Genomic DNA, 16232 nt, shown 5'->3' with positions numbered 1-16232 from the left:
GCTGCTATAGTTGCGGCATCTAGCCGTTGCATTCACAGATCTTTCCTGCGTGGCGAAATGCTTGAAAATAATTGTTTTTTTTGGTGCCAGATGAGAAAGATGCTCGCCCGACATAAGAATGCCGTCGTTGAACCCAAGAACAAGGAGATGTCCGACAAGATTGAGGAGATTAAAGAAAATCTCAAGCAGTTGCATAGAGAGTCGATTGAGTTTGACGATGTACCAGCTAGAAGAGCATTGTCCCAAATACCGGCAGTTACTAAAGAGAGGGAGGAAGATGTAAAGGAGATACTTGCTCAGGTATGTGCGTGCCACCCATCCGGTGAAGGACCCATCATCCTTCTCATCTATGGCCAGTACATAGGCCTGGGCAAGGCTACTGTTGCAGCAATGGTTTTCAACCATGACATATTCAAACAATATTCTCGGGTGTGGATCCATCACTCGCAGATGCTAAGCTTGCAGGAAATTGGCAAATACATAATTTCTCAGTTGGTATCAGCTGGGGAAGAAGAGACGAGCGGCCATGGTTCGAGTGCCAACATGGACCATATAAGGAACCGCCTTCATGAGCTACTCAGTGGCAAGAAGGTACTCCTTGTCTTACATAACCTATGGTCTGATGTCAGTCAGTGGGAGAGTCTGAAGGAAATGCTGACTGTAAAAGGCATGGGCAGTACTCAGATTGTTGTCATAGCAACCGTATGTACATATGTCGAAAATACAGTGGCCATGGGAATTTTTGGGGTAGAACCATACTGCCTAGCTCCTTTCAGTAAAAAGGTGTGCTGCAAAATTATCAAGCAAGCCGCCGTCCGTTCTGAAGATAGATCTTCAGGCGAAGACTATTTCGAGCGGATAGCAACAGAAGTTGCAGAGCACTGTCTGGGTATACAGATGGCAGCTCAATTATATGGCAGCGTGCTGCAATACAAGCAATTTAGAGAATTCAAATATTCCAGTCGAGGCCTTTCAGTTACAGGTTGCCCTGTTGATGCTGCCTTGGAGTTAAGTTACAACAGTATGCCACCTAATCTGAGGTTATGCTTTGCTTATTTTGCTTTCTTCAAGACGGAACGCACTGTACTCAAAGAGGATCTGATTCATCAATGGATTGCTCTCGATCTTATTGAGCCATCCAAGGTCTTCTCTGCCACACAGCTGGCTGAACAGTATTTCGGGAGGCTACTTGACATGTCACTCCTTCAACCTGCAAAGTCATCCCGAGTAAGTTACTACGCCAACTACTGTCCGATTGTAACCCTGATGGTTGATTTTAATATATTTTGTTTTATCCTCAAAAAATATACTGCCTGTGCTCTAAAATGTACTGTATATGATTGTGAAGTGAATGTGCATTCAATTATCTGAAGGTATTATCAGTAATATATGCAAAAATACGCTGGCCAACTATTAGCACTGATACATTAGCAAATTCATGCATGGTGCACACTTTTTGCTCTCTTTGTCATATGATTAGAAATTGTAGAGGATGTTGATTTCACTTTTTTTTTCTTTGCGGGAAAAACTTCCGATTATTCATTAAGCATCATGTCCGTACAAAGAACATCGGAAGTAAAACAAATTACATACATATCTGTAGACCACCTAGCAACGACTACAAGCATTGGAGCGAGCCGATGGCGCTCCGCCGTCATCTCTCTTCCCTCACTGGAGTCGGGCTAACCTTGTTATAGTCGACAGCTGGGTAGTCGTCATGCTAAGGCCCCAAAGGATCAGTGCACGCTGATGAAGAAAAACATATATAGAAAGGATCCTACCTATAACCTATAGAGAGTGTTTGATTGATTTGATCAATCCGCGTAGGGAAAAGGGGGTCCAAAATCCGCATATATACATTCACGTATATAGTCTGATCAAACAATACGTGCATTCACAATTTATTTGTTCAATTTTTAAAATAAAAACACAAGTAGAGAAATCAGCTACAGAAGATGGGCGCATACACTATTGGAAACAATTTTCGCTGAGTACTAGGACTACTACGTGACGGCCAATACTCGCACAACATCTCCGCCGCCCTCCTCTGCTCCTCAGCACACGGCCATGGGAGACTCGGCCACCCACCACCCCGGCGGCTATCCTACCCATGCCCTTCATCATTAGTCGCCGCCACTCATTTCCATGCGTGTGTCCTACGGATCCGGCTTGCCTGCTCCCTTCCCATGCTCCCATCCGTGCTCCCACTTCATCCTACGGCTGTCTTTTTTTCTTTTTTCTTTCTAATCTAATCATCTCCCCCCTGATTTTAAGGGGGTGGGGCCGAGCCTTAGTTTGTTCCAATCAAATCAAGCCACGTACGCGGGAGCACGGATGGGAGCACGCGCAGGGAGCAGGCAAGTCTCGTCCGTGTCCTACATCGTCAACAACCTTCACCTGTTGACCTGCATGTGCCCTGCATCTTGATCGCCGCTAATTGTTGCCTTGCCCACAGTCGTGCCCATGCCTTGCATCGTCGGTCGCCACCGCCCACGGCTATGCCCGCAGTCAATGGCATGCCCTGCGACAAGAGGGAGGAGGTCGGTGGCGCTGATACAAGGTGGAGAAGAGTGAAGAGAGAGGAATGCGGCTAGGATAGAGGAGAGAGGGGGGGGGGGGTTGTTGGATCTGACATAGAGAGTCAGCGAGCGACACGTCATTGATCCGACCTCCCTCCACACAAAACAATCAGATTGAAGCGCATGGATCCCTTGAGGCGTGTTTGATTCCTGTTTGACTTTTCATGCTTCTCGAGAACCTGTCCTGGTAGAGCTTGGATGAGGAAATACGAGGTTTAGGCAATGTTGTGCACATCGTTTGGTTCCCCACAAAGCCCATGTAGCATGAGCGAAGAAACACAGACCTGGTTTTTGGTTGGAAATATGTGCTCCCTAGATCCAATGTGCAGCTATTTCGTTACGTGCAAGATGTGCAGTGTCGTAACCTCTTCTTTGGGTGGTGAGATTACCAACACACACATTTATAGGCATAATATTAGTAACAACAATAACAAACAAAGTTTAAACCACATTACTGAACAAACATACACAATACTGAGGTAGCATCAACAACATTAAACCACATTCTTGTTAGTTAACTTCACACATAATAACGAATAAAATCATCCCTCGTTGATCATGGCAACAACTAGCTTGTGCTCGGTGCACTTGATGATCACCTCTACAAAGGAACGGTCAAAGACTGTTACCAAGAAAGCATCTTGGGTGAGGACCTGGAAGGTCAAGAAGTATCTGATCTACAACATGTGAGTAATAGAGAAGCATGGGCACGTTGGATCCATGGAAACCCTCCAATTAACATTGTTCAACCTTACCATCCAATTGCTTCCAGTGTTTGTCTTCAGAATGATAGAGCATGGGATGGTACCTAGGCGTTGATGAAAGGCATTGGGGTGGGAACTAAATACAACCCATGTGCTAAGAGCACCTTGCACAAGTGGGTTGGAGATACATCCTCATGGAAGTGGCCAACCTTCGTCAGCTTCCCTCTGTGCCTCTTGGAGACGCTGCCATCTCCTACACATTAGTGAGGACATCAAGGATCGCCAGTAGAGCACTACAATGAACATCATGAAGCTCAACACATTGCCACATCTGGCAAACTACACATGAATTCCACATCAATGAGCAAACATACATCAAGACTAGCAAAAGTAAATAAGAACAATGCATCACTACACTCGTAAACATTTGGGACAAACAATGTTGAGCATGCTTCATTGGATAAAGCTTGAATGATCTTCATAACATGATGTCATGTAGAAAGTGAGAGTTGGTACAAGGATAACAACAATGTGTAGAACCAACCCTTGTACCAGTGATCGCTCTAATATGTGGACTCCACAACAACCTAGATCATTAAGCTCAGCACACTACTACAAAACATACATTCATCATATAGTACAATTAAGGACTAATTACTGATCTTCCCCCAAATCGAATTTTGTCGAACCCTACCAAACCCTATATCAAACACAAATCGGGGGCACTCACTCACCAAGCGCTTCTAGGTAGCGACGTGCTCGTGGTATCGGTGTTCATGACAATAGTTCCTCTGCGACTCCCCCAAGGCGCGTCGCTCATTCGCCAAGCACTCCAAGGCATCCACCTGCTGACAGGACCGCAACACATAGTGGTATCTCTCTATGACTCCTAGAAGGCGCGTCACGCATCCACAAAGCAGTCTAGGGAGGTGAAGTATCAAAGCTCGCATTGGTACTCTATCTATGACTCCTCAAAGGCGTGTCAATCATTCGCTAAGCACTCTAGGGTGGCGACATGCTCGCGGTACCAGAGCTCTTAGTGGTAGCCAGCCTAGGACTCCTTGAAGACATGTCTCCCATCCATCAAGAGCTCTAGGATGGCAACATGCTGGCGCTCGCATTGGTAGTCCACCTACGAAACCTCAATGGCGCGTCGCTCACCTGCAAAGCGGCAACATCCGAAAGCTTGCAGTTGTAGTAAGAATATGACTCCATGGTGATGACATGCTTGTGATACCATCGCTCACAATGGTGGTCCGTACAGTTATCCTTGATGGTGCACTGCTTGTCTGATGTGCGCTCTAAGGCGATGGTGTGCTCATAGTATCAGAGCTCAGTGTGGTAATCTACATGTAGCTCCTCGATGGTGCTCGGCATAAACGCCGAGTTCTCAAAGAAGGCGACATGCTCGTGGTACTAGATCAGCCTAGCTACGACTTCTCGAAGGCACATCATTCATCCGGCGAAAGTTGTACAGAGGCAACATGGGCATGAGCTGTTGCAGCCTTCACGAGCAGCGCCACACCTCCCTCGACATGGATACTAGTCTTAAAGCGTGCGTGCATCGGTCATTGCCGTGTCGCTGCCAGTCATATCCTTGCGGTTGGCGGTGGAGGTTGGAGTGCATGGCAGATGAGAGTTTGGCTGGCCGGCTAAGGGTAGAGTTCGGGTGCGGCCGGGGTCTATGTGGACATTGTGGCCCTACTTCTCCCTTCATTTGACACCAAAGTAGTGGATTCCGAACCGTCTCGGCAATTAGGGGAGGTTTAAGGGAGCCATTTGGAGTGTTTTTCTTTTCTAGATTGTCCGGTCCAAAAAAGTGGGGGACGCCTTTGGAGATGCCATCATGTTTCTGGCCGCGAGAGGAAAATCCTATTGTATACGCATCTTCCCACTATTGGTGTTTATGTAGCAGCGGGGACCGGGGAGAGATTAAATAAAAATTCAGAAAACATAAAAATATGCAATCCATTTTATACAGTAGAAAGCTACAGTCTCTCTTTTACTAGTTAGCTTCCCGCAAGTTCTCTAATGCCGATGCTTTTTTGCTGGAATTTTGTCTATTTTGGGCCTAGCCCAATAGCAGTTTCAGAAATTCCTAATAAATCTTAGAGGCCCACGCAGTCCATTCATGCAAGGCAAGAGGTGAAACTAAAGTTTAGTCCCATATTACTAGTTTAGAGGGAGTTGTACCTCTTTATAAGGGAGGTTCTTTCCCCACATGTATGAGGATGAGAACAAGAGGGACATCCACGCGTGCTCCTCCTCCGCCGCCCGCCTCGGCGCGACGCGGGTTGCGGGAATGAGTCGAGCCGATGTCTAAATTTTTGCCACGCACTACGGGTATACGAAAGGTCACACGAAAGCTAAATTTTATTTTGCGATAGTGGAGTTCGAGTGCGAACGGTGCAGCCCTTCGGCTGCTGGCTATTCGCTTCATCTCCGTCTCTTGCGCCTATAAAAGGGAGGTTGCTCCTCTCAGAGAGATGCACCAGAACTACTTCTTCCTCTCGCCACCGGTTCCTTAGCACTGCGATGCTGCTACGATCTTCCTCATCCCGGCTTGCGGCGTGCACCTCATGTCGGGACAGTGGGCCTCCGAAACTGCACCTCTTTGAGTCCTGTACGGGAGAAGAGTGATAAGGTTTTTGGGAAGCGCTCTGCGCGACTACTGACCTGTTCATCACGGACACCGGCAACCACTTCCCCAACGACGACTTCTTCCCCGACGTCGACAACCTCTTCGCTACCGAGGATGTCGACCCCAAGTCCAGTGCTTCTGCTCCTTCCTGTCAGAGGCCCTGCCACAGTTCCTTGTTCTAGTGTTTGCCCTAGACATGTTAGGCTCCACTTCATATATGCAACTTGCTCTAGTGTCTGCTCTAGAGATGTTCGGTTCTAGTTCATATTTGCAGATGTTATTTATCTTCTCTCTGTCAGATCGCATGACTTGCTTTATCTCTGCTATTTTACTCATGCTTTATCTAGTATTTCTGTTAATAAAATCATATGGTAAATTGCTCATGTTTCCAACATTTTTTCCAGACTAGTGCAAAGGATGACATGTGCGTAATCTCGTTCACGATGCACACGGCGGTGCTTGCAATCGCAATACGATATGCGGGTGATGATATTTGTTTTCTAGAGGAAGGGAATCATAGTTATCACAATGCACATTGTTCCTATGCATTGGTTCCCGATTTTAACTGGGGGCAATTGAAGTCAATATTACCAGATCAGAAGATAAGGGCGCTACGTTGCTCAGGCTGTAGCAAAATGGAGCTCCATGATGATTCATTTTCATTTGCGAGGTGCCTGCGTGTCCTCGAATTACGTAATAGCTCTATGCAGAAGCTACCGGAGTCTATCTGTGAACTGAGGCACCTGGGGTATTTTAAGTTATCAGGCTGGTCTGGACTAGTAACTCTTCCGGACTCAATTGGGAATCTCACAAGCTTGCTGCATATTGAATTATCAGCCTGCTCTGAACTAGTAAATATCTCGGGGTCATTTGGGAAGCTAATTAATTTGGTGCATATAAATCTATCAGGCTGCTCTAAACTAGGAAGTCTGCCAGAGTCATTCAGGAAGCTAACCAAGTTGGTGCATATTGACTTATCAGGCTGCTCTGCACTAGTAAATTTGCCGGAAGTTTTTGGCAAGCTGACAAAACTGGAGCACATCAACCTATCAGGCTGCCGTAAACTAGTAAATCTGCCGGGATCTTTTGTGAAGCTGACAAATTTGGTGCATATCAACTTACAAGGCTGCCCTGCACTAGTAAATCTGCCGGTTTCATTTGGGCAGCTGACGAATGTGCTGCATATCAACCTATCAGGCTGCTCTGGACTAGTTAATCTGACGGATTCCTTTGGGGATCTAACAAATTTGCAGCAATGCAACTTATCAGGATGCTCTGGACTTGACGAACTTCCGCAATCATTTGGGAAGCTCATAAGTTTGGTGCACGTTAACTTATCAGGTTGCTGCGGCCTGGTAACTCTACCAGACTCTTTTGGGGATCTAAAACATTTGTTGCATGTTGATCTATCACACTGCCATGGGCTATCAAAGCTGCCGGAGTCATTTGGAAAGCTAAAGCAATTGGTTCATTTGGATTTATCATTTTGGTCTTCCTTTGAGGTGATGCGGACAGCGCTCTGTGGCCTTATCAGTCTCCAGCATTTGAACTTGTCACACCCTTGCTGTTACCGTGCTGACTACCCCCATCTTCGAGGATTGAAAGAGCTTCTGGGCCAGCTCATCAGTGTCAGGCATTTAAACCTGTCCATGTTCTTGAATCTTATCTTCCGGAACCAGTCAGAAGTGAAGAATAAAAAATACCTTGAATTTTTCAGAGGCTTATCCAGACTGGAGTTCCTGGACTTATCTCATAACATATTTCTTCGTGAAATACCTGGTAGTATATGTCGCCTCCCACTGCAGACACTGGACCTCTCAGGCTGCATTAGACTCAAGGAAGTAGAATCATGGATGGAAAAGCTCAACTCAGTAGTTTTTAGCAACGTGGAAAGTTACACATTTGATGTTGACGGTGGCAACACTACCATCAACAGCTATGGTCAGCTAGTGGGTCTAATGTGTGAGAAGTTGGAGATAAGGAATCTGGATGACATGAAGTCTGTGGCGGAAGCACGGGGAATAAGATTGGCAGAGAGACAGAATCTGTGGTATTTGAGGCTTCATTGGCATGTGGACTGTGGGCGATATGTGGAGGACTATGATTTGCTAGGAGAACTAGTGCCACCGCATGGCCTACAGTCCCTTGGGTTAATCGGTTACAGCAGCACTTGCTTCCCATCCTGGTTATCATCGAGCAGCATATCTTCATTTGATCTGGTGGAGGTTGTCTTGGATAACATCCCGAACTGCAGCCACCTACCACCTCTTGGTCTTTTACCGAACCTTCAGCGGGTTGATCTCTCATGTATGGACAGCATCACAAGAATTGATGCTGGTGAGCTAAGTGGCGGCAACGCAGATGCATTCCACCGCCTCTCCAAGTTCACCATGTCTGACATGGATAACCTGGAAGAGTTCACCACCACATACTACGTTGGTGCTGAGGAGTTGGTGTTCTCGGCCATAGATAAATTCAAGGTTCAGAGATGCCCCAACCTGAGCTTTGTACCTCTGCCGCCTAGAGCTCGGAGGTTGGTGATATCAGACTGCAATGTTGTGATGATTTGCTGGCAGAACAGAGCTGGAACACATGGTGTGGAGGGCCCTTCCTGCATCTCTTCTCCAGTTACTGAGGTTACTGAAATGGTGGTCAAATGCTGCAAGGTGTATTTAAGTCACTGGTGTTTGCTTAACCACCTCCCTGGCCTCCGCAGCTTAACTATCAGGAATTGCAACAATCTAGTCTGGTCACCGGAGATTATTAGGGTCCTGTCGTCCCTCCGGACTCTATGTTTCCGTCGCTGTGACCAGCTGACCACGCTCCCAGAACAACTTGGTGGCCTGAGCTCTCTCCGGGAACTGCAGATCAAATCCTGCCCTGAGTTCCAAAGCTTGCCGTGCAGCATGGAACACTTCACCTCCCTTCAGTCGCTGCATTTTTGGAACTGTGGCGGTATGAAAGGGCTTCCTGAATGGCTAGGAAATCTCACCTCTCTTCAGGAGGTGCATTTTGGTTGCTGCAACAATATGAGACTACCCTCATCGCTAGGAAAACTTACCTCTCTTCAGAAGCTTACCATCGACGAATGCAAAGGCATTGTTGAGTTTCCCCAGAGCATAGGTAAACTCACAAATCTCAAGGATCTGAATATTATTGACTGCCCAAGATTGAAGACGTGGTGCGAAAAAGATACGAACAAGAAAATTCTTGGTCCGATCCAGCCAAAATTTGAGTATGTACCGCTCCTTTATGTCAATTTCAGTTTACTATGTTTCTCGCTGTTTTGCCATTTTGTTCTACATCCTCTGCATTGCCTCATGTTTCTCTTGGGTGTGTGTGTGTGTGTTCGTGCGTGTTTCACTGTAAAAAATAATAGTCATCATTGATCTCAACTCGAACTGTGGCTAATCAAGGTGTTAACATCGTGAATACTGCAGGACTGAAGAAGAGGAAGAAGAGTCAGAACAATCAGATTGAGCGAACAAGTTTACTGATGGAACACGGCGGGGCGATACTTAGCTTTCCAGTGTTTCGGTTAGGTTTCGGTCATGAAGTTATCACTAGAAGTTAAATGTACGGAAATGTTAACGCCCACACGTGCGGGCGTTTGCAGATCGCCCACACGCCTCCACCACCACTCATTTTGCCACGTATGAATACATGACATCAGCAGAAATCGTAGCAGGACTGCAGGACCTGATTTCGGATATCTAGTTTCCTTTCCCCTTTCTGTCTTCAAGTAGTTTGTAATCCTTGGAATTGGCCTCTTGCAACTATATACTATGTAATGCTCCGACAGAGCCTGGAAGTGTTCACCACGACATACTGCAGTGGTGGCAAACACAGCAAAGGCGATGATGTTTTCCCGGGGTTCAGATTGTTGGCGCAGCTCTACTCCTCGTTGGTGAAGGGTTCGGGAAATATTTGGTTGTTGACACCCGATTTTGGCATGGTGCTGTGAAAGGCTTGGCCTCGGTCTTCGTCGCCGGCAAAAATATTGAGTATGTACCATATATATGGATCTACATGTCACTTGGAATTTATTACCCTTCCTCACTGTGTGTTGCTGATCTCAAGTCAAATCGTGGCTAATCAAAGTGTTGACCTTGTTCATTCTGCAGAGAAACTCCTACGAGCGAGCAACGTGGGAAATCATAGAAGATGCATGACTTGGAACAATGAAGCCAGCGTATGCTCATGGAGCAAGCACGGGCGACCCTTACCATCCCAGTGGTTCTTGTGAGCAACTTATCACTGCATGTGTTTTTGCGATGAAAATCGCATAACAGAACACGGTTTCAGATACATAAATTTTTCTTTCCCTTTTTTCCCTTAGTAAGATAGTAGTTGTAATCATCCCTGGGATTGACCTCTTTTAATTGGACCAACCAATATGATGTGTATTTCTTTTAACTGAACACTAGCAAACATGCCCGTGCATTGCAATGGGTGGAAAAAAAGACATCTCTCATGCACACACCCGACGACATCAACAAATTACTTTAAATATTTCGCATGACAACATGATAAATTGTGTTGCACAACAAAATAAGTATGAGATATTTTTTTAAGTGTAATCAAGGTGTTTTTAGTTTATTATTAGACAAAAGAAATGTCTATAAAGTTGCCGCTACATGTTTACGCCTTTTTTTGTCGTACTCCTGGGTGATGCCCAACAAATATTACATTACGGTGAAAATAGCAAAGTACATTTTTGAAATTCACAAACATTTTCTATAAATTCGCGAACAATTCTTAAATTGGCGTTACAAATTCATGAACAATTTATTAATTGGCGTTACAATCCATGAACAGTTTTTGAATCGACGAACTTTTTTTTAATTGAGCGGCATATTTTGAGTCGGAAAAGATTTTTTAATTGCTAAAAAATTATGAACCAGCCATTTTTTCAATCAATGAACATTTTTGGAACAGTGAACATTTTTTTGGAAATGCATGAATTTTCTCAATTCATGAACAATTTTTGAATCAATGAACTTCTTTTGTAATTCGCAAATATTTTTTGGGTTTTTAGACATTTAAAAAATCATGAACATTTTTTGAATTCACGAACATTTGGTTCAAATTCACGAATTTTTTTTGCATATGCAAATAGTTTTTCAAAATCATGAACATTGTTCTTAATCTACAAAAATCTTATGATTTCTAGAATATTTTTCTCATAAATTCACAAAAATAATAATTAAACTTGGATTTTTTGGAAATCCTGAATTACTTTAAATAAGAAATTTTAGGAACAGAAAAGAACAAATAAATAAAACCAGAAATAAAGAACGAAGGGCGTCCAGACTCGCTCATGAGCCAGCCCAATAGGGCGCGCTGGCTCTTAGATGTTCAGGATTTATATAGAGAAAAGGGAGAAAAAAAAAGGAGCTAGGGGGGATCAAACCTGGGTCTCTAGAATATATGAGAGAAGCTCTAACCAATGAGTCATATGCCAACTTGTGATACCTACAGGGATTGCCTCTAAATGAAGACAACGAATGCGCCTCACATGAAAATACGTACAAAGAAACGAGCAATGAAACGGGTAAGTGATCTTCAATTTCATCTCCAATTTTGATTTTGCTAACATGTTTATCCATAATCTGGATCAGTACCGATATGAAAACAGATGAATAATGCACTGTTGATTAAGATTACATCCTAGATGGTATTTTTAAATGTTTAACAGGTAAAATGACATCATATTTAGATTCTATATATTTTTATAATCAAATTCCATATATAACATGTATATTTTTCTAATCAAATTTCATATATAACATGTAAATTTTCTAAACAAATTCTAGATTTTTTTTCCTAGTTTCTTAGACATTTCTTTTTACTTTTTATTTTATAGTTTAATATTTTATGCTTAATATTAATTTTTTCCTTTATATTTCCTTTTTCTATTTTCACCCATTATATTTGAAGATACATGAATATCTTTTAAATGTGTGACACATTTTCAAAATAAAGGAACGTTTTGTTAGAAAAACAAATGAACACCTTAAATTTACGGAAATACTAACGCCCACACGTGTGGGCGTTATCCAACTCGCCCACACGCCTCGATCATCGTCCAGTTCCTTTTGCATGAATCTTGGCACAAAAAGATTGATTTTGTGTGCCACGTAGGACAGGGCTGGTGTGTGGGCATTGGAGAGTTTGCCCACACACTCGCACCACGCTGTTTGCCAGCTGTGTTGTGTGGGCGAACTAGTTTCTGCCCACACAGCCAGCCACCTAGTTCATGTGCGTGTGGGCGAACTACTTTTCGCCCACACGACACTCCTACGTTGTGGATGGCAACTGCATTTAGATGAACGTGGCAACTAGGTAAACACATGTGGCAACTGTGATTTTTTGCTAGAAGGAAACTGCAGTTGCGCGTACGCGGCAACCAGATAAACACGCATGACAACTATGGTTTCACCGCACATGGCAACTAGGTAAACACACATGGCAACTACTGTTTGATCATATGTGGCAAGTAGTTAATCACACACGGCAACTATGGTTGGACCACACGTGGCAACTAGGTAAATACACATGACAACTACTGTTTGACCATATGTGATAAATAGTTAATCACACACGTCAACTACGGTTTGATTACACGCGACAACTACCATAAATTAGACATGACAACTATATTTAACCAAAACAGATAGAGTTGCCATGCTTTTTCAACTACACTTGCCATCCTGGATAACTACATCTGCCAACCAGGATGGGAACTAAATTGTTATCCCGCAGTGTACCTAACGTACTTGCACAAGGACGTGTGGGCATTTTTGCTTCGTAACACACGCGCGGGGTGAAGATGAGTAGTACTTGTTGGCGTGTGGCACGAAGTAGCCGCGCCCACACGTGTGGGCAATTCTAATGTCCGCCTACACACCACACGTGTGGCAGTTATCGGCGTCCTAAATTTAAACAAACATGTCTAAATACAGAAAAGTTTATTTACCTTATTATTTTTATAAACACATAATAATTATTTTACTACATGGTGAATATTCTTAAATAGAAGGTGAACATTTTTTAATACACAGTGCACATGTTTTAATACTCGATGAATGTTTTTAAAATACATGATGAACACATTAACTATTTCTAATAGACAGATGGACATATTTTTTATGTATGATGAAATTTTTTTAATACTCAGTGAACCATTTACCAAAACTTGGCGGGCGGTTCCAAAACCATTATAAGCTCTAAGCTCCCAAACCGCAGTGCTTATATCTGTTGAGGAACGTAGCATGCAATTTCAAAACAATTCCTACGCTGACGCAATATCTATCTAGGAGATGCATAGCAACGAGAGGGGAAGAGTGTGTCTACGTACCCTCGTAGACCGAAAGCAGAAGCATTTGACAACGCGATTGATGTAGTCGAACTTCTTTTAGCTCCGACCGATCAAGTACCGAACGTATGGCACCTCTGAGTTATGCACACGTTCAGCTCGATGACGTCCCTCATCCTCTTGATCCAGCAAAGATGTCGAGGAAGTAGATTAGTTCCATCGGCACGACGGCGTGGTGATAGTGATGGTGATGCGATCCATGCAGGGCCTCGCCTAAGCACCGCAAGAATATGACCGGGGGTGTAAACTGTGGAGGGGGCGCCGCACACGGCTAACAGTTGATGTTGTGTGTGGGGGGGGAGGGGAGGGGAGAGGCCAGGAGGCGCCCAAGTACTAGCTGCCGGCCCCCTTGGGGATTCCTTGCCCTGCGCCCACCGCCATATTTGACGGACGGGGAAGGAAAGAGGGGGGGAGAGAAGGAAGTGGGAATCCTAATCCAAACTTGCCTTTCTCCCTTCCCCTTTCCTTCCCCATCCCTGTTCGGCCCATATGTGGGGCACACCAGCCCCTTGTGGCTGGTGCGTTCCCCTCCTGGCCTATAAGGCCCATATCTTTTGCACGGGGTGCCCGAAACCCCTGGTGACCCGATAAGTATCCGGTACCCCCCGAAACACTTACAGTGATAAGTATCCGGTACCGTGCTTTTGGAACCGGAAAGTCCCTACATGGAGCGAGGGTTCATGATGTGTATATATAGTATATTTATAGGGATTCATGTGTATGCAAGCCCTTGATTAGATCTCGAATCTCACCATGATCGACGTACGACTATATGGTAACGCGAACCAAGAGAAGAAGAATCGACCCTGGTAACCTTTCTCGCGTTGTTGGTCGAATTGATGGACGTCCATGTGGGCCCATGAATATATAGGACGTCGATGATAACCAAGTGGGGGAGACTGTCCATAGACAACCACTACATGCATGTGCCCCAAATATATGTATGGACATGCGTGATGTATGCATATATGTTTGAATACCAAAATCACGACATTTTGATGTGGCGCATGCATCCGTCGAAAATCGCACAGTCCAGAGGGATTCGTGCGCACACATGCGCTCAAAGTATAATATGGTATCTCTCACATCATGACATGCATGTACCGTACCGTATAAGAAGAACCAAAATTTAATCCCCTCCTAATTATAAGTCAAATTAACCTCTTTCGATGTTGGTTAAAGTGATTGACCAAGCGGGCACACAGAGATGGACGAAGCATCTCGCTGATAACCACATGGGTGAGTGCTAGAGGACAACCGCCATCACTTGCTTGTGGGCCAAACACATGTATGGAGACGTGTGGTTGTGATGTTTGAATATCTAATGTATATGCAGAACTTCGGTGTGGCACCTGCCTCAGAAACCTTTAAGTCCCCCACACGAACCGAGCTTCATGACACCCAGTATATATATGCTACCCCCTCCCCTCTTTGATGCGTAATATATACTCCTACTTACTGTAACACAACCCAAAAACAATCCTCCTTGGTCATCAAGTCACCTTTCTCATTGTGTCATATGTTAGATGGACAACGACCTCGCGGGCCCATGGAGGGAAGCGTCACATGCAAATGAGTGACAACCATCGTCTGCACGTGGCCCAATGTGTTGGTGATGTTTTTAATACCCAATATGCACAAATTCTTTGTGGCACCTGCCTCGGATACCGAAAAGTCCCCACACGGAGCGAGACCGTTCATGACATGTGTGTAGTATGTGCTGCCCCGGCCCCCTCCTCCCCTCTTCGACGCGTACTATGTACTCCTACCGCAACAACCCAAAAAGAAACCTCCTTGTTGGGTCAAAGTGACGGAGGACAACCTTGCGGGGCCCGCGGACGGAAGCATCGCACGCGAGTGATTGTCTTATATGACACGTAGTATATGTTGCCCTCGGCCACCCTCTTCAACACGTACTGTATACTTCTACCATACGTAATTATAGACATGTTAAGATGAAATTACCCTTGGCAAATTTATTTGTTAGTTGCAAGTAAATCAGTTAGTCGAAGAAAGTATGAGATACATGCAATCGACTGAGGGATGCTTTCCTTCTTTTACTACAAAGAGAGATACAAACAATCAGGAGAAAGATATTTTCCCTTTTTCTGGAGAATTAACAAGGGAATTATGAGGAATTATAAGAAATGCACCTTACATTCTGAAATTTTATCAAAAAACAAATACACATTATATAAAGGAATGGAGGGAGTATATGCTCCTACTGTACGAAACAAAAACCAAAAAAATGACTGTCTGCTCCCCACTAGCCTCTTCCTATATCGTGGCAACCGTCCGCTCCCCACTAGCCTCTTTCTATACCATGGCAATCCTTCGCCGCCTCTTCGCTTTTCCCTCTTGATTTGAAACTGTTGTCTCACGATCTTCCTCCCTCCATTTGCCTTGACTCTTCCTTGTGCCATTGTTCGTCTTCTCGATGGAGGGAACAAGCCGGAAACGACCCCGTTATTCTTGCCTCGATCTGAAGGATGGCGTGATGGAGGAACTCAGTGATTGGTGCGGCGTCATCACCACGGCTAGCATGGCAAGTTCATTCGAGACCATTCTCGACTCAACAAATAACATCATTAAAAAGAGCCCAAGGGTTCAGGAGCGGTTTGATCTCCCCTATCTTTTTTGTCATGACCCTACTTGCTTGCAGGGGGAAGACGGAAGCCTCGCCTTGTGCAAGTTGATGCCGCTTGATAATGATACGTGTGATGTTAAGATGCCATCGCTTAAGGGCAAGGCCTGGGCAGACGCAAATGGAGATTGGGTTGTTTATATTGGGTACAACTGCGAGTGGGACACTTTCAAAAATCTCAGAGTGCCCTGAGGTTGAGCACATAGATGAACTACGTAGGTTCAAATATGATCATGGTGACTGTCGTCTACGGAAGATAGCAATTTGTCGAGTTCCCAACCGTTCT

The 16232-nt window shown here is 44.7% G+C and overlaps 1 protein-coding gene across 1 annotated transcript; it reads left to right on the top strand.

Moving 5' to 3' along the window:
* Positions 1-975: 975 nt before the first annotated feature.
* Positions 976-8619, top strand: LOC119339757 (receptor protein-tyrosine kinase CEPR1-like). Its single transcript, XM_037611690.1, has 3 exons — positions 976-1227; positions 6329-8560; positions 8602-8619. The coding sequence occupies exons 1-3, from the start codon at positions 1024-1026 to the stop codon at positions 8617-8619; spliced, it is 2454 nt and encodes an 817-aa protein (XP_037467587.1). The 5' UTR covers positions 976-1023.
* The last annotated feature ends 7613 nt before the right edge of the window (positions 8620-16232 follow it).

Source organism: Triticum dicoccoides, chromosome 7B (assembly GCF_002162155.2).
Source record: "Triticum dicoccoides isolate Atlit2015 ecotype Zavitan chromosome 7B, WEW_v2.0, whole genome shotgun sequence".
Taxonomy (NCBI): domain Eukaryota; kingdom Viridiplantae; phylum Streptophyta; class Magnoliopsida; order Poales; family Poaceae; genus Triticum; species Triticum dicoccoides.
Note: the sequence above shows the minus strand (reverse complement) of the source record. Positions and strands in the feature narration are given on the sequence as shown.

Excerpts from the sequence above, each read along its gene's own strand:
- LOC119339757 (XM_037611690.1), top strand. The coding sequence starts at position 1,024 with ATGCCACCTAATCTGAGGTTATGCTTTGCTTATTTTGCTTTCTTCAAG. Across the intron at positions 1,228-6,328 it reads AACCTGCAAAGTCATCCCGA|ACTAGTGCAAAGGATGACAT; the intron begins GTAAGTTACTAC and ends CATTTTTTCCAG.